Below are 24,725 nucleotides of genomic sequence, written 5' to 3'. Positions count from 1 at the left end.
CTCGAGATGCGAGGCAATGAAGCAGCAAGGTCATGGACCCTATGTAGATTACAGAAGAGGAGGTGTTTGCTGTCTTGAGGGAAAATAAGGTAAATAAATCCCCAGGGCTTGACAAGATTTCCCTCAGATCCTGTGGCAAGCTAGTGCAGAAATTGCAAGGACCCTAGCAGAGATATTTAATATATCCTTTGCCTTGGATGAAATGCTGGAGGGTTGTTAATGTTGTTCCATTGTTTAAGAAAGGCTGCAAGAATAAGCTGTGAAATTATAGGCTGGTGAGCCTGATACCAGTAGTAGGAAAGTTATTGGAAGGCATTGGAAGGCATTTTAAGGAACTGGATATATAAGTATATAAGACTAAGACTAGATATATATAAAATTTATCAGGGCTGATTAGGGATAGTGAACATGGCTTTGTGCATGGTACATCGTGTCTAATCAATCTTAGAATTTTTCAAGGAAGTTACCAGGAAACGTGATAAAGACAAGGCAGTAGATATTGTCTGCATTTACTTTAGCAAGGCTTTTGACAAGGTCTCACATGGAAGGTTGATCAAGAAGGTTCAGTCATTTGGCATTCAAGATGAGGTAGTAAATTAGATTAGACACTAGCTTTGTGGGAGAAACCAGAGAGTGGTTGTAGATGGTTGCCTTTCTGACTGGAGGCCAATGACTAGTGGTGTGCCGCAGGTATTGCTGCTGGGTTCATTGCTTGTCATCTAGATCAGTGATCGGGATGATAATGTGGTAAACTGGATTAGCAAGTTTCCAAATGTCACCAAGATTGGGGTGTAGTGGACAGCAAGGAAGACTATCAAAGCTTGCAGCAGGACCTGGACCAGCTGGAAAAATGGCAGATGAAACTTAATGCAGAAAAGTATGAGGTGTTGCATGTTGAGAGGACGAACCAGAGTAAGTATTACATGGTGACAGTAGGGCACTGAGGAGTGCAGCAGAACAGAGGGATTTAGGAAAATAGATCCATAATTCCTTGAAAGTGGTGTCACAGGTAGATAGGGTTGTAAAGAAAGCTTTTGCCATATTAACCTTCATAGATCAAAGTATTGATTACAGGAGTTGCGATATTATGTTGAAGTTGCATAAGATGTTGGTGAGGTCTACTTTGGAATATTGGGTGCAGTTTTGGTTACCTACTAACAAGAAAGATGTAAATAAGATTGAAAATTGAAAAGGCTGTTATTGGAACTTGAGTTATCGGGCAAGGATGAATACATTATGACTTTATTCCTTAGAATGTAGAAAATTAAGAGGAGATTTGATAGAAGTATACACAATTATGAGGGGTATTGATAAGGTAAATGCAAGCAGAATTCCTCCCACTGAGGTTGGGTGAGACTGCAACTAGAGGTCATAGGTTAAGGGTGAAAGGTAAGATGTTTGGGGAACACGAGGGGGAGCTTCTTCACTCAGACAGTGGTAAGAGTATGAAATGAGCTGCCAAGTGCAAGTGGTAGATACGAAGTCCGTTTCTACACCTAAGAGAAATTTGAATAAGGCCATAAGACATGGGAGCAGAATTAGGCCGTTTGGCCCATCGAGTCAGTTCCACCATTCAATCATGGCTGATCTTTTTTTCCCTCCACCTCAACCCCATTTCCTGGTCTTCTCACCAAAACCTTTGATACCACATCCAATCAAGAACCTATCAATCGCTGCCTTAAATACACCCAACAACCTGGCCTCTAGAGCTACATGTGGCAACAAATACTACAAATTCACCATCTTAGGTAGATAGGTACATGGATGGAAGGGGTATCAAGTTCAAGTTCATGGGACTAAGCAGATTAATGATTTGTCATGAACTAGGTGGGCTAAATGGCCTTCTTCTGTGCTGTAGTGTTCTATGACTGAGATCTTTATCACTGATTTTGTAGCAGCTTTTCAGTTCCTGATGGCATTCAAGGACCAATTTGATGGAAATACAAAACAAATTGAGCAGTAGTCAGGCCAACCAGTCATAAATAATGTGGACATCATTGAAGTCTTTTACTTGGGCAGTATTATACTGTCTGGCATTGCTCATGGCATAGTCTCTCTTACAATATAGGTAGAGTATTATTGCAATGAGAGCCAGGGGAGGGGCAGAGTTTCATCAAGATTACAGTTGATATAGAGAACAATATATGAAAAGTCATACCACAAAGCTCACCAAGATCTTAAATGTATATTTACGCTTGCATATTAAACTTCATATCCCAGAAGTCTCTTGTATTGTTTGTGATCATTAGAGAAATTGATACATTGCTTAACCAGAGAAACATACAATTTATGATCAATTAAATACAGATTTAGACCATTCTCTGTACCAGATTTAAATAAGCAGTAAATGATTTATGGGCTTTCATAAACAATGGTAGAATACAAGCAGGCCTAAACATGGCTCAGATTCACTTAAGGATCCAATGACCATTGTGGGGGAATCTTCATTGAAGAAAAGAAGTAGTCATTTTAAAACGTCTGATATTGAATTTACCATCTTCAAAGAGCATGTGAAAGAGACTTTTCACCCAAATATATGCAAATATATTTGCTATATTAGGGACCAGAGACAAATAAACCAGAAAAGGGTTATGTTTAAAATGTCAATTAATTACCCACTTTACCTGATCTCCCCATTCATTAATAATTGGCATGTTGATATCGTCAATAAATATCGTCATTTTCCGTCCACTTGGAGGTCCATAGGTACTTCCTACACGTTTCTCCACATAACTTTCAACAGTTCTCTACAAAGATATAAACTCACATTTATATTTTGCAACTGACAATCCAATGCCATTTTAAAAGGTTGCAGTCTATAAATTAACAGACAACAGTAATCAATATTAAATGTTAATTTCTTTTTATCACTCAAGAGATTATGCGTTTTGTTCCATCCATCTATTTTAAAAGTGGTGTTAGATCTCCACAACTTTGGATCCAGAGGCAGAAATTTGCTTACTTTCTATTTTTCTTTCTTTCTGACGCTTACACAGAACATAGGATAGCACAGCAAAAAACAGTACAGCATAGTACAGGCAATTCGGCTCACAATGTTCTGTTGATATTTGAAAATCAATCTAATACTTCCCTCTAGTATAGCCCTCTAATTTCTTTACATCTATTTGCTTATCCAAGAATTCCTAATGCATACACTATCCCTGGTAGTTTGTTCCATGCATTTACCACTGTCCCTGACAAACCCACTATACTTTCCTCCAATGTCTTAAAATTATGCTATCTAATACTGGCAATTTCCATTCTGGGGAAAAGTCTGTCTACTCAATCTATGCCTCTTATCATCTTGTACAGTTCTATTAAGTCACCTTTCATCACTCCAAAGAGAAAAACTTTTGCTCGGTCAACATATCCTCTTAAGGCATGTTCTCTAAACCAGGTAGCATCCCAGTATATCTACTCTGCACCCTCACTATAGCTTCCACCTCCTTCTTATAATGAGGCCATCAGAACACACCACTAAGTGAGGACTAACCAGAGTTTTAGAATTCTGGCTCTTGAATTCAATCTACTGATTAAAGAAGCCCAACACAACATATGCCTTCTTAACCACCCTATTAACTTACACAGCAACTTTGAGGACTCTATGGACGTGGATTCCAAGATCTCTTTTTTTCTTCCACACTAATGCGAAGATTCTTATTATTTTTCAACATAGTCCCCTCCTACATTTACACACTTAGTCCAGCGGTCATGGAGCATACGGATCTTGGACCTCCAGAAAGTGTCCACTGCAGGGGTGATTGATAAGTTTGTGGCCCAGGGTAGAAGAAGATGAGTTATACAGCTCTCATTACATGCACATGCAATTCAACTCTTTGAGTGATTATGCAGAGAGTCTCTTCTAGGCAGCTCATGGAGTAAGAAGCTTGTTGGCTCTTTTCTACCCTTTTACAAACCACTTTCCACTGCTACTTTTGTTTAAATTTTGAAGATTCACTACTCTTAGTAAAGGATTTATGATTTAATTATGATGGCTGGAACCTGAACTGGAAAGGAATTAAGACGTGGAAAAATTGTTTCTGAAGCTGAACAAACCAAATTTACAAGGGAGGCAGAAGAAGCCTACACTCCTGAAAGAATGTTCTTATTGATACAAGATACTAATACCAATATTGGAATGGTGGATTCTAAAATTGATAAATTGATGAATGCGAATGAAAAGATTGAAAAAACTATCTGCTGTCCAAGAATCTTTGAGGAAACTGGAATCCCAATATCAAATGATTAAAATGGATACTAATAAAATTGGAAGACAACAAGAGACAATACATCAAGTGATTAAAGAGCAGGAGTTAAAGGTTTTTACTATGGAAAAAAAATTGCTGAGATATTGTCAGAACTATCAAGACTTAAGAAGAAAATGATCGATTTGGAAAGTAGAAGCTGAAGGATGAATTTACGTATACTGGGTTTGCCTGAAAATATGGAAACTGGTGAGTCATTAAAGTTTTTCACGAGTATGTTATACTCATTTTTTAGTGAGACACTTGAAACCTTTCCGCTAATAGACAGGGTTTTGAATTCCCTGCAATAAGCCTTCAGTTGAGATGAAAACATGAGCACTAATTCTGCGCTTACATTATTTTACAACTAAAGAAGCAATTCTTCAAGATGCCAGGAAGCAGGGAAAGTTAACTTACAACGGTGTGGAGTTTCAAAAAGAGGAAGATTTTGCCTCTGAAGTTTATACAGAAATAATTAAATATCAAGAAGTGAATGGCAGAATTCTATAGGAAAGATCTTCACTCATCTCTGCTTGTTCATCTTTCCACCTAACCCTTGTCCTAAACGTTTGATTCTCCTGAAGAAGCTAGGAAGTTTCTCAATGACTTTAAGTCAGTCGTGTAAACAACTTCTCCAGTGACGTTCTGCAAGCAACTTCAACATTTAATCCTTAGCTGACAATCATGTTTAAAGACTAATCTATGTATGTCTGTATAGTCATCGCATTGATTCTTTTCTTTTCCTTTTTTAAGATTTGTATGAATTTAACATGAATTGCAACACATTATTTGCTTGAATCTATTTTTTTCTAAATATATGATCAATCTTTACTTAACGAATTTAAGATGACCGCTGTTAATTATGTGCTAGCATCTATTAGACATAATAATGAATTTAATTTTTAGTTGAGAGTCATTTATAAAAGACCAAATCTCTTTTATTTTTTGAATTAAATACAACTGAGGGTATGTCAAAGTTGGATATTTGGGATACGATGAAATCTTTTCTTGGGGGACTTAATAATTTCATATTCAACAGCTTTAAGAAAGAAAACTAAAGCAGAGCTTTTAGTGATTACTAACAGGATCAAAGAAATAAAATAAAGTTTATTCAGTATTACCTACCGAAGATTTATACAAGGAAAGGGTGAAACTTTAACCGCAGCTTGACTTGCAATTGACTTACCCCATTGAGCAGCAACTTTTGAAATCCAAAAGTCAAATTTATATACATGGAGATAAATCAGGTAAATTATTTGCTCCTCAACTCAAAGCATCTATGACTATAAGGCAGATTTTGAAAGAATGAAGATATGATAGAACAGAAACATCTGACAGTCAGGAAATTAATAAGGTTTTTTTGGACTTTTACTCTAATCTTTATAAATCTGATTTTTTCAGACAACACTACTTCTATGAATGAATTTCTGCAAAGATTGAATATACCTCAAATTTCTACCCAAGGTATGAATACTTTAGATGCACCCATTAATAGAAAGGAAATAGTAGCAGTTATATCTTCTTTTCAATCAGGTAAAGCTCCGGGACCCAATGGTTTTATGGTAGAATTTTTTAAGATGTTTACAGATATTCTTACACCTCATCTATGCCAAATTTTCACTGAATCTATATCTTTTGGGACCCTCCCAAAAACTTTTTACGAGGTATCAATTTCATTAATTCCTAAAAAAGTAAAATATTTATTTGAATGTGCCTCTTACAGACCAATTTCTTTAATAAATGTTGATTCAAAAATTCTTTCTAAAATTTTAGCTAACAGGCTTCAGAATGTTTTACCTAAGGTTATTTCTAAGGATCAAACTGGGTTCATTAATAATAAATATTCATATTTTAACATTTAGAGACTATCGAATATCATTCATTCCTCTCCATCTAAAGAATTTGAATGTGTTGTTTCTCTTGATGCAGAGAAAGCCTTTGATAGGGTAGAATGGCCCTATTTATTTCAGGCTTTAGAAATATTTAACTTTAGTCCATGTTTCATTTCTTGGGTTAAGCTGATTTATCAAGCCCCTTTGGCGGTAGTTATAACTAATAATCGAAAAGCTTATTTTAGGTTATATAGAGGTACCCAGCAGGGTTCCCCTCTCAGTCTGAAGCTATTTAATTTAGCTTTAGAACCTCTCGCTATTGCCCTTTGGGACTCCAATGAGGTTTTGGATATTAAGCGAGGAGATAAATTGCATAAGGTTTCATTGTATGCAGATGGCTTTTTAGTTTATATTTCAGATCCTAAGAAATCGATTCCTGCTTTGTTATCTATATTTTCTGAATTTAGTAGTTTTTCTGGATATAAATTAAATTTGCATAAAAGTGAGTTATTTCTTAGTAACAATTACTTTGATCAATATGATCAATTTCCTTTTAGTATTGCTAAAATTACTTACCTCAGTATAAATTACCAAAAATTTTAACAACCTGTATAAATATAACTTTCTTCCACTGAGTTTATGCAGCAAGTAATTTCTAAATGGTCTCCTATGACATCATTAATTGGCTGTATTAATGTTATTAAAATGATAGTATTACTGAAGTTTTTATATGTATTCAAGAAATCCCCTCTTTTGTTCTTAAACTGTTTTTTGATAGAATAGACTCTAAAATTTTATCTTTTATTTGGAATAATAAAAATCCTAGATTGAGTAAACTTTTATTGCAGAAATTAAAAAAAGTATGGTGGTATGGCTTTGCCAAACTTTAGATTATTCTACTAGGCAATTAACATTCATTATATTGCTTTTGGGTTCATTTTTCAGATATACATAATTGTCCCTTATGGGTGGATTTGGAGAAAAGCTCGGTGAAGGGGTATTCTTTGGCTTTTTTTATTGTGAGTTCCTCTTCCTTTTTTGCTTTCTAAGATCAGTGGTCAAGATTTTAATCCTATTGTTAAACATACATTAAGAATTTGGTTTCAATTTTGTAGATCCTTTGATTTTAATAACTTTGTTCTTTCTTAATTTTTTTTAAATCTTCAATTTTTGATCAGACCTTTTCAATTTGGAAAACCATAGGAATAGTAACTTTTTTAGATTTGTTTTTGGGTAATTGTCTAATGTCTTTCACTTAGTTAGCAGATAAATATGACCTAACTAATGTACACTTCTTTAGATATTTACAAATTAGGAATTTTCTATGTAATCTACTGCCAGATTTTCCTTTGGCTTATTCACCTAATATTATTGATACTCTTTTTCAGGTCAAACCATTTCAAAAAGGACTGATAGCTATCATTTATAAATCGTTATTGAACTTGCGTATATTACCTAATGATAAAATTAAAGCTGCGTGGGAACTAGAGTTTCAAAAGTCACTTTCAGATAATCAATAGGATAAAATTTTTCATTTGTTAAATACCTCTTCTATTTGTGCCCATCGCTCCTTGATACAGTTCAAGGTAGTGCATCGGGCACATATGTCGAAGGACAAATTAGCCCGTTATTTTTCTAATATTAATCCTATTTGTGATAGATGTAATATTGGGGTGGCTACTTTAACACATGTTCTGGTCTTGCATCAAGTTAGATAATTTTTTGAAAGAAGTCTTCAAAACTTTGTCAAAGGTTCTGAATTTGGATCTACAACCGAATTTTCTTACAGCAATTTTTGGGATCATTCCTTCAGAAGCAGGAGATATTCCTGTTTCCGCTCAACAGATGATAGCTTTCACAACTTTATTGGCTAGGAGAGCCATTTTGCTTAAATGGAAGGACTCTAATCTACCTACTGTTATTCACTGGCTTACCTCCATTATGTCCTGTTTAAGTTGAGAGAAAATAAGAAGTTGGACACTTGATACATTCTCTAAATTTGAGGAAACCTGATGAACTTTTATTCAATATTTTCATATGCTCTGACCTATGGCCCTTCCAGTTACCTTTTTGAAGTTTTGGATTTGATCAGAAAGTTTTTCCTTGTTTTTTTTTGGTTTTCATTCTCAGTTTGAGCTGCCCAGTTCTTTTTTTTTGTGTTTTGGTGTTTTTTCTTTCTGCTTATGTCAATTATAAATGTTTCTTTATCTTTTTATGGATAAGAGGAGAATCAATTACCCTTCTCTTTATTATATACTATTAGATTAATACTTTGTTTGATCTTGATAATGTTATCTTTCCTTTTATTCAAACTGTTATTGATATAGATATTTGTTATAATTCTCCTCTTGTTTATATATATATGTACTTTTTTATTTAACTAATAAAAAGATCGATAAAGAAAAAGAAAGATTATGCAGAACGTTTGAAGTTAATAGCTCGTCAGTTAATAACTCATCAGGGGTGATGGATAAGTTTGCGGCCTAAGGTAGAAGGAGATGAGTTATTAACTTCAAACTTTGTGCATAATTACTCAAAGAGTTGAACTGCATGTGTGCATGATGAGAGCTGTATAACTCATCTCCTTCTACCTCAGGCCACAAACTTATCAATCACCCATCTGTGGACACTTTCTGGAGGTCCAAGATCCGTATGCTCCATGACCGCTGAACTAAATGTGTAAATGTAGGAGGGGACTATGTAGAAAAATAAAAGTGCTAGGTTTTCTAAAATTGACGCCTTCTACTTTAGGCCACAAACTTATCAATCACCCTTCATATAACCAGACTATGCTTCTCCAAATGCTCTTAAATCCTATATCTAAGAATCCTCGCCAATAGTTTGCCCCCCACTGAAGTAAGAGTCTCTGGTATATAATTCCCAAGATTGTCCTTATTACCTTTCCTGAGCAAAGGAATAACATTTGCCACCCTCCAATCTTCTGGTACTACTTCTGTTACCAGTGGGGCACAAAGGTCATCAAATGCGCAGCAACCTCTTCTCTCATTTCCCGTAACAATGGTATATCCCATGTGGCCCCAAGGACTTAATGTTTTTCAGAAGTTCCAGTTCATTTCCTTTCCTTTCTAAAGAAACATAAATGTTGACATATTCCAGTACATCAGCCTGTTCTATGCTGTAGTCCCATTCATCAAGACTCTTTCTGCAATGAAAGAGCTACGGATGGTGATGAACCCAAGTGCAGAGTAGGGTCGAGACACAAATGAAATCAAAAGGTGAAATCACAAACAGTAGACCTAGAAATGGAACTCCTATGAATGAGCACTAAGGGCTCAGTATGATGCCTTTTAAGTACAGACTTTTCATAAAGGAATGTGGCAGGCAATAATTGGCAGTCTGAGACTTAAAGGGATAGTGGCAGTTAACTATACTCCAGGGAAATAGAGCGCCGAAACCTGGATGCCTGCCTCTGCACAGTCAGGACAATGACAGAACTTCCTTCCCCTTCCTATGGCCAGCTGCTGATGGCCCAGAGCGATCAAGATGGTGCTAGTGAAAATCCTCTATCAAGGTAGGGTGCAACGTCCTGTGAAGGAATCCAGCTTCCTTCTTCTGGGCCTTATCCCTTCCAACCCATGAGGTAATGCCTTTTACCTCAAACAATGTGGGTGTCCAAAAGATGTTAGACTGTGTAGGTGGATAGTACTTCAACAATTCTGGGAGGCAGACGATGTTTGGGAACCAAAGCCAAGACGCTGGCACTCAAGGGCTTGAGGGGGGATAAATGGAATGTGGGGAGTTGGAGACAATAGGTTACTGGGTTGACGTATCACAGGAGTTTGAATGGATGGATGTAATGAGGGGCCAATTTTCTGTATTCAGCCTACACAGGGAGATCTTTAGTTGAGAGGCAGACCTGTTGACCAGGAAGAAGTGCTGGTCTGTCTTCTCTAGCAGTTAGTCTTGTCTTGTTGTCACTACAAATTGGCCAACAACATATCTCTTGCCTTAAAACATTTCTGGTGAGATCTCTGAACCAGTTATTCTGCTGATGGAATGCCCACATCTGCTTCTTGTTTAGAGAACAGTGGAGAATAGTATCCAAATTGGCATTTGATAGGGGACATCCCAATAAACAAATGATGAAGTGTGTTGTGTGCAAGGTCTGCCCAGACCAGGCTGTCATTCCAGGTGGAAGCTTCCCCGAGGCTAGACATTGGAGTGTTTTCTCTAGGTCCCAGTTGACCTCCTCTATTTGCCCATGGGTCTGAAGATGGAGCCTAGGCAACAGAGTGGCAGAGGCCCCAGTGAGCTCACAACAGGCCTTGCAAAACCAAGAGGCAAACTGGGGACTACGATCAGAGATAATCTCCTGGGATAAAACATGAATCTTGAAGATGTGTTGTAACATGAGCTTGGCGGTTTCTGAATCTGATAGTAGTTTGGGAAGTGGTACGAAGCGGTAGGCCTTGGAGAACTGGTCTACCACAACTGTGATTACTGTATTACACTGAGATGTCAGAAGACCACTGACACACTGATTTCTATGGACTTTATGTGAGACCAAGAGCGAGTAAAAATGGGGAGAGGGTGAAGCAAAGCTTGTGATTGTGCTCGGGGTTCTTTATTTCATGTGCAGATATCACATGCCAAGACATACTCTTGGACACCCATATCACATCAGGCCATGTTTTATGACAAACTCTAGGGTGCAAGCCAGCCCAGATGCTTAGCCAAGTTTAACATGTGTTCCATTTAAGCAACTCTGAACTAACAGAACATAGATACATTTGTTAGGACCATTATCAGGGTCTGCCCCATGTTTTTCTTGGGCTCTGTGAACTGTCAAGCCTTTGTTCCAGTGTTCTACCATTCTATACCTGCGAATTTTAGTTTAAGGGTTCACTTCCCTGTTAGGTGCTTCAAACTATCGAGAGAGGACGTCTGGTTTTTGATTTATCTGAACCCAGGCAGCAAGTAATATAGAAGTTGAATCTATTAAAAAATAAGGTTCAACATACCTGCCTGGAATTCAGTCTCTTCATGTCCCCAATTTTGTGGTTGGTCCTTTACACAAACTGATGTTTGGACTCCTCCAACCATTGCCTCCACTCCTCCAGTGCCAACAATTCCTGATGTCATAGTTTGACTCCGTGGGAGAAAGATGTCTTGAGTAGAAGGCACAGGGATGCAATTTGTGGTCTGAAACAGGTCGTTGGAACAAGGTGGGCCCTACTCTCATTTATGATGCGTCAACCTTTGGGGAGCATGCCTTATGAGAATAGGCAGAGTGAACTCGGCCTTTTCTCCTTGGAGCGAAGGAGGATGAGAGGTTACCTGATAGAGGTGTACAAGATGATGAGAGGCATTGACTGTGTGGATAGTCAGAAGCTTTTTCCCAGGGCTGAAATGGTTGCCACGAGTTCAAAGGTTTAAGGTGCTGGGGAGTAGGTACAGAGGAGATGTCAGGGGTAAGTTTTTTACTCCGAGAATGGTGAGTGCATGGATTGTGCTGCCGGCAATGGTGGTGGAGGCGGATACGATAGGTTCTTTTAAGAGGCTTTTAGATAGGTACATGGAACTTAGTTAAATAGAGGGCTATAGGTAAGCCTAGTAATTTCTAAGGTAGGGATGTGTTCGGCCTAACTTTGTGGGTCGAAGGGCCTGTATTGCACTGTAGGTTTTCTATGTTTCTATGTTTAACCTCCACCACGAAAGACAAGATCATGTCCAGTGTAGCTAGGATAGATACAGACGTGAACCATTGTTTTAACTCTGCAAAAGCTGTCTCGGCCTTTGGGGTCCAGCAGATGGGTCCAGTAGTTTTCTTGGTAAAGGTGGTGGGAAGTGCTGCCCCTGAATTGAAATTGTGGATGAACTGCCTGTAAAGGTTGGCAAAATCTCGAAACCACTGGAGTTAATTCATGGAGGTGGATTGCTGCCAATTCGGTATAGCCTGGGTTTTTAAGATAGGAGTTTATTTGTAGATTGCCATTAGATACGATATAACAAACCCAAGGAGGGAGACTGTGTATATATGGAATTCACTCTTTCTGAGACTGATGAATAGTTGATTCAAGAAGACGTTGTAGAACCTGCAAGACCTGCCAAGGTGTGTTCATGAGTGAACTACGAGAAAATGAGTATATCATCTAGGCAGATAATAATAAAGAAGTGTAGCATCTTTCAGAGGATGTAATTGATGAAGGTGTGAAATACTGCTGGGGCATCTGACCACTTGAAAGGCATGATCCAGTATTTGTAGTGTTGAATGCTGTTTTCTATTCGTCTCCCTCAAAAATACGGATTAGGTTGTAAGCCCTGCAGAGCTACAATTTGGTAAATATTATAGCTCCCTGGAGAATCTCCAAGACTGTGTTCATGAGAGGGAGAGGGTACTACATTTTAACAGTGATCTTGTTTAGCCCCTATAGACTATGCAGGGCCTTAGTCCACCATCCTTCTTAGTGACGAAGGAAAAAGGCCTTTTCCTTGCTGAGGACCTTCAATAGGTCTGAATATTCTGGAGGTACTCTAGATAAATCAGATGAACTGGGGTTAGAGGTAGAAGATTCAAAAGGTAATTCAGGAGGTATGTCAGAGGTAGCCTTGGAATTTTCTTGGAGGTATTTTGGGAGGTGACTCTGAAGGTGTCTTAGGATCTTTTTGGAGGTATTTTCTTTTCCACTGGTCTGACCAGCCCAGAACGATGTTCAAATGACTCTCAGGTTGTGGGATGGCAGCCAGGGATGATCCAGAATGAGTGGCACTTCAGGGGTGCGAGTGAGATGGAGCTGAATTGATTCTACATGCTGGCCAATCTTGAGCTTGAGCAGGGATGTTGGGTGGTCTATCTGCTCCGGCATCAAAGATCTCCTACCCAGTGTAGTAGCAATGAGCTGCTGGTTGAGATGTGAAAGGGGATATTTAATCTTCTGGCCAGTACGAGGTCCAAAAAAAAACCCTTGTTGCACTGGAGTCAATTAAGGCATCCAGAGAATGTTTTTGGTCTCCCCATGAAAGTGACATGGGGAGCACCACTCTGAAGGGAGCTGAACCAGGAATGAGACTAGCAACTGTTACAGCCCTCCCTACACTGGACAGCCTTGGGAATTTCCTGGCAGCTTGAGACTAAAGGTCCTATAATGTCTGGACTCATCACAGTAAATGCATCATCACTCCCCCCTTTAGCTTGAGAGAGCCTGGTCCAGTCTATTTGCATTGGAGATTGGGATTCGCAGTGATCGAGAAGGAGTCTTAGCCCAGGGAATAGATGAAGATAGAAGGTAATCAGGGGGAAGAATCTCTTTGGAATAATCCCCTTTATCTATCCCTTCTCATTTTCCTTAATCAGTTATCGTTGAATTGCCATATTCATAAGACTCAAGATCCTCCACCAGGTCATGAGCCACAAGGGCATCCTTTAGCTCATCCCTCAATGCCATATGGAATCAAGTGGTTAGTGCTTCCATATTCCAACCACTCTCTGCAGCCAAGGTATGAAATTCTGTGGAATAATCAGCCACAGACCAATTCCCTTGGTGCAAGTTGAGGAGCTTTTTCACAGACCCACGTCCTCCAGCAGGGTCATAGAACACCCACCTCAAAGTTTCTGCCAAGAGTTCTACACTAGCACAGGCAGGTGAAGCCTTCACTCAGAGTGCAGAAGCCCAGGTAAGGGTTCTTCCAGTAAGGAGTGGGATAATATAGGTGACTTTACAGAGTTTCCATAGGAACTTGAATGGCTGTAACTGGAAGGCCAAGGGGCATTGTACCAGGAATCCTCAGCATACTAAGGGTTTACTGTCATACTGTTCGCTGTACAGCCAATAGGTACAGCCATCTCTCATGAGTACTGACAGAGTCTCCAGTTTGAATATGCCTGCAGCTGCCAGCCACTCCGGCCAAAATTGGATCCTGCCTACCAGAGTTAGCATTTTTCTGGAGAGTGGTGAGGATCTCTTGAAGCATGTTGTGTCTACCAACAGTTGCTTCCCAGTAGGCCAGTTCAGTTCACAGACAGTCATACTCTGCTGGGTTCATGATGGCACAATCGTACTGAAACAAGAGAGCTATGGATGGTGGTGAACCCAAGTGCAGAGTAATGACTAGAATTAACTCAGACTTGAAATGCACAAGTCAATAAAAATGAAATCTAAAGGCAAAATCACAAACAGTAGTACCAGAAATAGAGCTCCTACAATTGAGCACTGAGAGTTCAGCATGAAGCCTTTAAGTACAGACTTTCCATGAAGGAATGTGGCAGGCAATAATTTGCAGTCTGAGTCTTAATCAGAGAGTGGCAGGAAAATGGCGTGCTGAAACTTGGATGACTGCCACTGTTCAGTCAGGACCATGACATCTTTCACTGGTGAATACTGAAGCAAAGTATTCATTAAGAACCTCCCCTACCTCCACTGACTCCAGGCACGTTTCTTCTTTTATCTCTGATCTGATCCTCACTCCAGTCATCCTCCTGCTTTTCACATACATTAAAACACCTTGGGGTTTTCCTTAATCCTACTTGCGAAGGCCATCTCATGTCCTCATTTAGCTCTCCCAAGTCCCTTCTTAACATCCTTCCTGGACAACCTTATAACTCGCCAGAGCCGTGTCTGATTCTTGATTCCTTAACTTTAAGGAAACTTCTTTCTTCCCCTTGACTAGATATTCCACATTTCTTGTCAGCAATGATTCCTTCATCTTACTGTGCTTTCCCTGCCTCAATGGGATAAACCTAATCAGATCCCAATGCTATTCTCCTATGGTCCACGTTCCTCTCCTATTAGGTTTCTTCTTTTCCAGCCCTTGACTTTTCCCACCCATTTGGCTTTACCTATCACCTTCTAGCTAACATCCTTCTTTTTACTTTTTACTCTTCCCCTTTCCTTCTCAGAACTGAAGAAGGGTCTTGGTCTGGAATGCTGACTATTAATTTCCATAGATGCAGCCTGACCTGCTGAGTTCCTCCAGCATTTTGTGTATGTTGCAATAAATCAATCATGCCTACTGAGACATCCTACATCCATACTTCAGGAAATCTGACCACTTGGGTGGGCTTCTGCTTTCTGCTCCAGGCAGAGACGACTAATGGTGATGTCCTGCAGACAGCTCATGAAACTATTTCTTTTACTTCTCAAATATGATGCTACTAGTAAGCTGTTTGAGATTGGAAGCTGTGATTTACATTTTGATATTGTGTATTTGGGACAATTGAGCGATCTGGCACTTTAGTATCTCCAAGAGAGTTAAATGAGATAGGGAGTGGAGTGTGCGGCCTGGAAGCTTGGAGATGGGGCACGAGCAAAGTTGAAGTCAATGAAAATAAGAGCGCAAGATGGGTGGGAATTTGGTGGTGTCTGCTGTATTTGACCAGCCTACCTTTCCCGCTTGCTAGCTGCAATCAGAGGAAAATGTAGGAGTTTGGGGTTCACATTACAAAGATTGATTGGTGAGGTTTGTGGCTGTTGACTTTTTTGGGAGGACTTTGAGGTTCATGTTGCATGTGTTTCTGGATTTTCGTTACTCTTTTTTTGCTGTTTGATCAAGATGGACTGGGGCACTTGGCAAAGACTGGCTCTGTGCCCTGCAGTCAGCTATTGGCACAGTGTTGAACTGAACTAAACTGAATACTCCTGGACTCCTAGTTTGATGTTTGATATTCCATGTGTTTGCTCACTTTTTGGCATTTATGCAATTTGTTCTTTTTTGCGTGTTGAGTGTTTTCTCTGAACAGGTTCAGTTTCATGGCTGCCTGTAGGAGGACGAATTTCAAAATTGTATTTTGTATACATATTTCGATAATAAATGTACTTTGAATTTTGAATCTTTCAAGGGATGGCACCAGTGAACAGGACTACAAAGATATAATCAATAGATAGAAGAACATATTCAAGATTGCTTTGAATTTGTAGATTACATCATATCAGAGAATTATCAAGAGATCTGAATGAATATGCCACAGTCATCACTGACTTCATCAATATCTGTGTGGATGACTGTCTTCCCTCAAAATTACCTTGCTTATAAAAAGTATTCAGCCCCTTGGAAGTTTTCATGTTTTATTGTTTTACCGCATTGAATCACTGGGACTTAATTTGGCTTTTTTGACACTGATCAACAGAAAAAGATTCTTTCATGTCAAATTGAAAACAGACTTCTACAAATAATCTGAACTAATTAGAAATATATAAAAACTCAAAATAATTGATTGCATAAGTATTCACCCCATTCAAGTCAGTATTTAGTAGATGCACCTTTGGCAGCAATTACAGCCCTGAGTCTGTGGTCAATCATCAAGAAATGGAAAAAATATGGCAGAGCTGTATTTTTTTTCCTATCTTTCTTAATAAAACTGCTCAAGCTTTGCCAAATTGCATGGGGATTGTGGTCCAACCACAAATTCTCAATTGGATTGAAGTCTGGAATCTGACTTGGCCACTCCAGGACATTAACTTTGTTTTTAAGCCATTCCTGTGCAGCTTTGGCTTTATGCTTGGAGTCATTGTCTTGCTGGAAAACAAATCTTCTCCCAAGTCGCAGTCTTCTTGCAGACTGCATCAGGTTTTCCTCCAGGATTTCCCTGTATTTTGCTGCATTCATGTTACCGTCTACCTTCCCAAGCCTTCCAGGCATCCCAACAGCATGATTCAGCCACCACCATGCCTCAAGGTAGGGATGGTGTGTTTCTGATGATGTGTGGTGTTTGTCTTACGCCAAACATAGCGTTTAGTCTGATGGCCAAAAAGCTCAATTTTGTTTTCATCAGACCAAAGAACCTTCTTCCAGCTGTGTTCAGATTCCCCAACATCTCTTCGAGCAAACTCTAGCTGAGACTTCATGAGTTTTTTTCAACAGTGGCATTCACTTTGGCACTCTCCCATAAAGTTTGACTGGTGAAGAACCTGGGCTACAGTTGTTGTTTGCGTAATCTTTTGCAACTCAGCTACTGAAGCTTATAACTCCTCCAGAGTCGTCTTGATGACCTTCCTCATTAGTCCCTTCTTGCAAGGTCAGCCAGTTTTTGATGACAGTCTGCTCCAGACAGATTTACAGCCATGCCATATTCTTCCCATTTCTTTTTGATTGATTAAACTGTACTCCAGGATATTCAGAGACATCTCCTGATTTGTGCTTTTAATAATCATTTTGCCGAGTTGCTCAGAGTGTCCTTTTGACTTCATGGTGTAGGTTTTGCTAAGATACTGACTCAACAGCAGTTGGACCTTCCAAATATAGCTGTATTTTAACTATAATCAATTGAAAAACATTGACTGTACATGGTAATCTCCATTTAACTAATTATGTGACTTCTAAATTCAATTGGCTGCACCAGTGATGATTTGGAGTGTCATATTAAAGGGCATGAATACTTATGCAATCAATTATTTTGTGTTTTAAATTTCTAATTAATTTAGACCACTTTGTAGAGATCTATTTTCACTTTGACACAAAGAGTCTTTTTCTATTGGTCAGTGTAAAAAAAAATCCAAGTTAAAACCACTGTGATTTGATGTAAAACATGAAAACTTCTGGGGGTGGGGGGTGATTTTTTTTATATAGGCGCCATATATTGGGTCTTCCTAAACTGAAACCATGGATGAATCAGGAGATTTGTATTCTGCTAAGGATCTGTAGCATTCAGGACTGGTGCCCTGGACATCTACATGAAGTTCAGGTCCTACCTCCAGAGGCAATTCTGGATGAAGCTAGAGACACAAATTATGCTTGACAGCTCTTGCAGGGCTTGCATGCCATCAGCAACATCACAGGTAAAGCCTCCCCACCATTAAGCTCATCAACATGGAGTGTTACCGTAGGAAAGCAGCATCCATCGTCAGGGACTCCCAACCCCAAAGCCAAGTGGCGGAAGAAGCGAATGCGCAGGCTGAAGCGTAAAAGACGAAAGATGAGGCAGAGGTCCAGGTGAACTACTGCTGATGGTGCAGTACCGATCAGGCTTTGTTGAATCTTGCATGGCAAATGGACTCTTGGACATTTCTGTTTGTTGTTCCACTGAGATCAACGATATATATGGACATCTTAGATACTGGTCATGAAAGAAGCTGAACACCTGAACATCGGTCTGTTTTAGTACTGTGCCATGATGTATAATAGCTACAAAATAAAAGATAAACTAGAAAAAAAACAAAAAAAAAAACACCCAGGACATGCTTTCTTCTCACTGCTGCCATCAGGAAGAATGTACAGGAGCCTCAGGACTCACACCACCAGGTTCATGAATAGTTATTACCCCCCAACCATCAGGCTCTTGAGCCAGAGTGGATAACTTCACTCAACTTCACTTGCCCCATCATTGAAATGTCCCCACAACCTATGGACTCACTTTCAATGACTCTTCATTTCACGTTCTCAATATTTTTGCTTATTTATTTATTATTAATTCTTATGATTTCTTTCTTTGTGTTAGTTAGTTGTCCTTTGCTCACTGGTTCTACGGCCAGTTGGTGCAGTCTATCACTGATTCTATTATGGTTTTGGAATTATTGAGTATGCTTTCAAGAAAATGAACCACAGGGATATATATGGTGACATATATGTACTTGGATAATAAATTTACTTTGAACTTTGAAAAAGGGTGAAATCCAATAGCATAATAGCAATAAAGAGCTTAATGCCTTTTATGCATACTTTGAAGGGGAGAATAAGGATAGACCTGTGCAAATCGCCACAGTTTTGACATCAGCCCTATGATCTCAATTTCAGAGGCCAATCAGAACACCTTCCAGGAATGAAAACACTCACAAGTTCCAAGCCCTAATGGTGTATTTAGACTGGTGCTAAAACTTAAGCTGATTAACCAACTGCAATGTTCAGGGGCATCTTCAACCCCCCACTTCTATGGTCTGAGATCCTCACCTGCTTCAGGGTGGCATCAATTGTACTGGTGCCCAAGAAGAGTAAGGTGATCTGCCTCAATGACTGCTGTCCAGTAGCATTTGCATCCGTTGTAATGAAGTGCTTCAAGACATTTATTATGGCTTGAATGAATTCCTGCCTTAGTAAGAACCTGGAGACATTTCAATTCACCCATCACCATAGTAGACTGTAGCAGATGCTATCTCAATGCTCTGCACTCCATTTCTAAAGATAATGCCAATTACTAATAAATTTCTTTTGGCTAATGCAGCAAATCTACATGTTTTTTATTGATTCCAACTGTTCAGGGAGTGCAGTGGTACTGAAAGATTTTTATGCTGATTTCAAGCCTTCTGTATTATTCAGGCTTCCTTTAAAAAACATGATGACTTGGAGAATAATCTAATGCACAAAGAGCAAGTCAAGCTGAGGGAAAATGAAGAAGGGTAGGGAAGATAAGCTCTCAGAAAGATGGCTTTCAATGTATTCAGGAAGCAATATCTCTATGTTCTGCACATGATAAATGAAAACATGTTTTGCACACCTTACCCGTGTGCAATCCCTTAGTGCCTACTTTGGGTCTCTGCCTGCCATACTCATCCAAAGCAATGCTACTCCAATGGCTGCAGCATGAATGAGATTGAGCATTGGAAAAGTGCAAACTGCAAGCACAAGTACTGTCAGTCTGAGGAGGACAAGTGGACTGATCATACTACTGATGTTGTTGAGAGATGGTGGAAAAGATGCATAGTTTCCAGTTAAAAGCTTATAAAGACCTGCAGATAATTAATTGGACAAGATGTCATAAAAAGGAAGCCTTTTATGTTTTCTTTTGAGTCTGTCCAGAACATTCAGACTGAAATCTGAAATAATGAATTATTTTAAAAACACAATAATATATAAAAATATTTATCTTTCTAATTTAACCACTGACATGAAAAATGGTATGGCTTAAGTTTAAAGGTGTCAAAGCCGAAACAATAAAAATGCAAAGTGCTTTCTGATACATAATTGGTGTTAATATTAGATGCATCCAGTACACTTTAGTTCATATATACCCCCTTTTACCTGAAACATATAGGGCTCTGTGGCAGAAGAAAAATTCAAACATTTAGACAGGTGTTCCTCAGGATCATATTTCTTCAAATATCCTTTAATCATAACTGTTTTTGCTGTCCCCTGTTCACCAGTCAAAAGTACTGCCTGTGAGAATTTTCAAAAATATATTTGTTACAGAAAATAAACAACTTTTTCTAATTAAATAATACTATTAAAATATCATTCATTTATTCCATGCAAAGGAAGCTGTTGTGAATAACATACAAAAGTATAATTTTTATATGTGCACTAGTAGCACCAGTATTTAAGTTACTGGACTAATAATCCAGTGGGAGAAAATAAACCACTTAGAAGATTGCAGTTAGTTAAGCAGCATCTGTGGGGCCAGTGGATGACCAACATTTCAGGCTGAGGACCTGCAACAGGAATGAGTATAGAGGGAAGATAGTCAATATACAAAGGTGAGAGGGAGGAGTAAGACAGAGGCTGTTTGCTGATAGGACAAACCAGATGAGATGGAAATGATAGGTAGTTGGAACCAGGTAGGGAAGTGATTGGAGGAAATACTGTGCTAATAGGTGATGGCTGTTAACATTTATTTTTAATGTAGATAACCCAGCTTGGGGAGGGGAGAGTGATAGGTAAAACCAGATAAGGATGGAATGATGTGTAGATGGATTCAGATGGGGAGGGGATAGTAATGGTGAACCAAGGGAGAAGAAACTCAGGTAGTGTGGGTGATAAGCAGATGGAATCATGTGGGGTCAGGGAATATGTCTAGTAGGGATTTAAAAGGTGATCTCAGGGAGAGAGATCTGAGTGGACTTGTGGGATTGGGAAAAAAACATGGGAATGATTATCTGACATAATCCAGTCGTGAGCTGCAAACCACTCTCAGGTTTAATCACCTATAGTTTTTAAAAACAATATAAAAACTAGTTATTAGTAACAATGACCATAGCTACATGGTAAAACTATGTGCAGTTCATGGAGAGGGAGGGGAAAAATGTAGCTTTCTTAGCAAATTTAGCAAATATGTAACCTCAAATCTACCCCACGAGGCTTACATATAGTACAGTTTGAGATTGTCAAGCATGCTATTTGCTTCTATGCTGAAAAAGAGGAAGCATTCACCCCAACACCAAATTCGGGCATGACAAATTCAATCTTACAAAGACCACCTTACAGAATCTGGGGCCTAGAGCCCAAAATGGAAACCTGTTCCATTGACACACAAACAAAAGCCTGACAAAGTTATCCTCATAATATCATACCCTGACAAAACTACCCTTATAAAATCATACCCTGCCAAAGTTATCCTACCCTGCAGACAATGGGCCAGACTCCTCTATCATAATTTCTGGCCACATCCTCTCCCACCAACAGAACAGACCAACCAGATATGACAGTAAGGTGGTATTCAGGCGTAAATGAATTTTCCTATGAATCCTCAGTCTCTATTCCAGACCCCATCAAGTATCCTGACATTAGGTAAGACTTAGTACCTGATTACCACCCGCTACCTTTTCTCAGCCAGCTAATTAGTGCTCCTCCAAGCTGAACAGCACATAGAAATGGCATCAAGAATGTCAATAGTTTTTTAAAGTTCAGATTAAATTTATTATCAAAGTACATATCTGTTACCATAACTTAGAGATTCATTTTCTTGTGGGTACACTCTGTAAATCCAAAACCATAATGGAATCAATGAAAGACTAATCAAGGTGGCGTCAGTGAACAACAATTCCTCAGGTGACATTTTCCAGTCAGTCAATTATTTTACTCTTTCTATGTCTTCTATTTATATTTTTATTTTAATTGTGTTTCAGAACCTGTTGCAGCCTGTGACTTACAGTTTGGAGTTTGATTGAGTGATCTGCTGTCCCCAAGAAAATTCCAGGAGGGGAACCCGAGTATGAGCTACCTTGAGGAGAGGACCAGAGGTGGGGTGCAAGGCCATGATCGACTCTATTTCTTGTCAATCAAAGCATTGAGGTAGATTAAAACATCGAGTCAAATGCAGAGGAGGACATTTTGGCAGTTGCTCTCCACAGAGGCCATGGGACAGCAGTTGTGAGTCTGTGGGTTGGCAGCTGGGAGGCTGCAGGTCAGTAATTGCTCTCCATGGAAGGACTGAGTTTGAGTGAGTGGTCCTTGATGCTGATTGAGGATGCTTTTGAAATTCGGAGATTTATTTGATTATTGGTGTGGGCTGTAGTTTACATTGGTCTCCTTCAGTTTTCTGTGTTTTCTTTCTTGTTACTGATTGGTGAGTCTGGGTTTGGGCTTGGGGTTTTGGTGGCTTTGTGGATGATATGTTAGTTTTTGTGTGAGGGAGGGGTTGGGGATTTGGGGTCTGATGTTCTTTGTGGTGTTTTCCCGTGTGGAGGATCTGTTAGTTTATTGTGTGCAATAGAGAGATTGGGTGTTTGATGTTATTGTTTTTTCCCTTGTGGGCAATATGCTAGTTTTTGTGAGGACGGGCATTGGGGGTTTAATGTTCTTGCTGCTGTTGTCCAGGTGGGTGATCCATTAGCTTTTGTGTGAGGGAGGGGTTGGGGAATTTGTGGTTTGTGAGTTTTTGTTTCTTTTCCTTTTTCATGCAGGGAGGGGATTGACGTTTTTACTTTCAATGACATCATGTTTTTTCTGTATTTCATGGCTATCTGGAGAAGACAAATCTCAGAGTTGTATTCTGCATACATTGATAATAAAATAAACCTTTGACCCTTTGAACAAGGTGGACAAACAACCAAAGTGTGAAAGACAACAGACTGTACAAATACAAAATAAAGAAGAAATAATAATAATAAATAAGCAATGAATACTGAGACCATGAGATGAAGAGTCCTTGAAAGAGTCTGTAAGTTGTGGGAACAGTTCAGTGATGGGGCGAATGAAAATGAGTGAAGTTATCCCACTGCTTCAAGAGTCTGATGGTTGATGGGTAATAACTCTTCATGGACATGGTGGTGAAAGTCTGGAGGCTCTTGTACCTTCTCCCTGATGGCAGCAGTGAGAAGAGAGCATGACCTGGGTGTTGGGGATCCCTGATTTCCTGCAACAGTGCTCCATGTAGATGTGCTCAATGGTGGGGCTGACTTTATCCATGACGGACTGGGCTATATACATTACTTTTTGTAGGCCTTCCCATTCATGGGCATTGGTGTTTCCATACCAGGCTGTGATGCAACCAGTCAACATACTCCCCACCACACAGCTATAGAAGTTTGTCAAAGTTTTTGATGTCATGCTGAATCTTTATGAACTTTTAAGGAAGTAGGTGTACTGCTGTGCTTTCTTAGTAATTGTGTTTATCTGCTGGGTTCAGGACAGATCCTTTGAAATCATAACACTGGGAAATTTAAAGTTGCTGACCATCTCCACCTCTGATCCCTGATGAGGACTGGCTCATGGACCTCCAGTTTCCTCCTCCTGAAGGCAATTATCAGTTCCTTGTTCTTGGTGACATTGAATGAGAGGTTGTTGTTGTGGCACCACTCAGCCAGATTTTCAATCTCCCTCTCATATGCTGATTCATCACCATCTTTGATTTGGCCAATGACAGTGGTGTCATCAACACAGTCATAAATCTAGATAATAAATGGCCTTTAGATTCAGAGTCATAGGGCACTACAACACAGAAACAGGCACTTCGGCTCATCCAGTCTGTGCTGAACTATTATTCTACCTCGTCCCATTGACCAACAGCTGGACCATAGTCCTCCATATCCCTCCCATCCATGCACTTATCCAAAGTGTTCTTAAATGTTGCAATCAAATCTGCATCCAGCACTTCCACTGGCAGCTCATTCTATACTAGAGCCACCCTCTGAGTGAAGAACATTCCCCTTAGGTTCACCTTAAAAAGTGGAATATTCTGCATATAGTGCAGGTTATTGATCAAGTGCATAGTAAGGTAGATTGTGAGGTCAAGAGTCCACCTTATCGTACAAGACGTCCATTTAAGTGTCTGATAGCAGTGGGATAGAAGCTGCCCATGAGCCTGGTGGAGGGGGGTATCTCATTGAAACCTTCTGAATGTTGAAAAGCCTAGACAGAGTTGATGTGGAAACGATGCTTCCCATGGAGGTGGAGTCTGGGACAAGAGGACACAACTTCAGGATAGAGGGGCATCCATTTAAAACAGAAATGCAGAGAAATTTCTCTAGCCAGACGGTGGTAAATTTGTGGAGTTTATTACCACAGGCTGCTTTGGAGGCCAGGTCGTTGGGTGTATTTAAAGTAGAGCTTGATAGGTTCCTGATTGGACATAACATCAAAGATTACGGGGAGAAGGCCGGGGAGTGGGGCTAAGGAGGAGAAAAAAAAGGACCAGCCATGACTGAAAGGTGCAGCAGACACAATGGGCCAAATGGCCTAATTCTGCTCCTACATCTTATGGTTATGTGCTTTCAGGTATTTGCATCTTCTGCCCAATGGGAGAAATGAGAAGAATGAACGTCCAGAGTGGATTGGGTCTTTAAGTATGCTAGCTGATTTTCTCTTGCAGTGAGAGGTATAGACACAATTAATAGAGCGGAGGCTGGTTCCTATGAAGTGCTGTGCTGTGGCCATAACTCTCTACATTTTCTTGTTCACACTATTATATTGTGTTCAGTTCGAGTTGCTGCATTAAAGAAGGATTTGAAGAGTGTGTAGCAGAGTTTTATAGGGTGTTATCTAGATTGGATCCCATTTTGGCCCATATCCCTCTGAACCTTTCCTATCCATGTACCTGTTCAAGAAC

At 39.5% G+C, this 24,725-nt stretch overlaps 1 protein-coding gene across 1 annotated transcript in view; it reads right to left on the bottom strand.

Moving 5' to 3' along the window:
- Positions 1-24,725, bottom strand: part of LOC132401348 (dynein axonemal heavy chain 8-like) — an 895,336-nt gene that overhangs the window by 257,718 nt on the left and 612,893 nt on the right. The window contains exons 56-57 of the mRNA XM_059983478.1: positions 19,985-20,119; positions 2,625-2,747 (exon numbers count right to left, since the gene is read on the bottom strand). Coding sequence (XP_059839461.1) covers positions 2,625-2,747; positions 19,985-20,119 — 258 coding nt within the window. The remainder of the gene's footprint in view (positions 1-2,624; positions 2,748-19,984; positions 20,120-24,725) is intronic.

The sequence above is a fragment of the Hypanus sabinus genome, chromosome 10 (assembly GCF_030144855.1).
Source record: "Hypanus sabinus isolate sHypSab1 chromosome 10, sHypSab1.hap1, whole genome shotgun sequence".
NCBI classification, from domain to species: Eukaryota; Metazoa; Chordata; class Chondrichthyes; order Myliobatiformes; family Dasyatidae; genus Hypanus; species Hypanus sabinus.
Note: the sequence above shows the minus strand (reverse complement) of the source record. Positions and strands in the feature narration are given on the sequence as shown.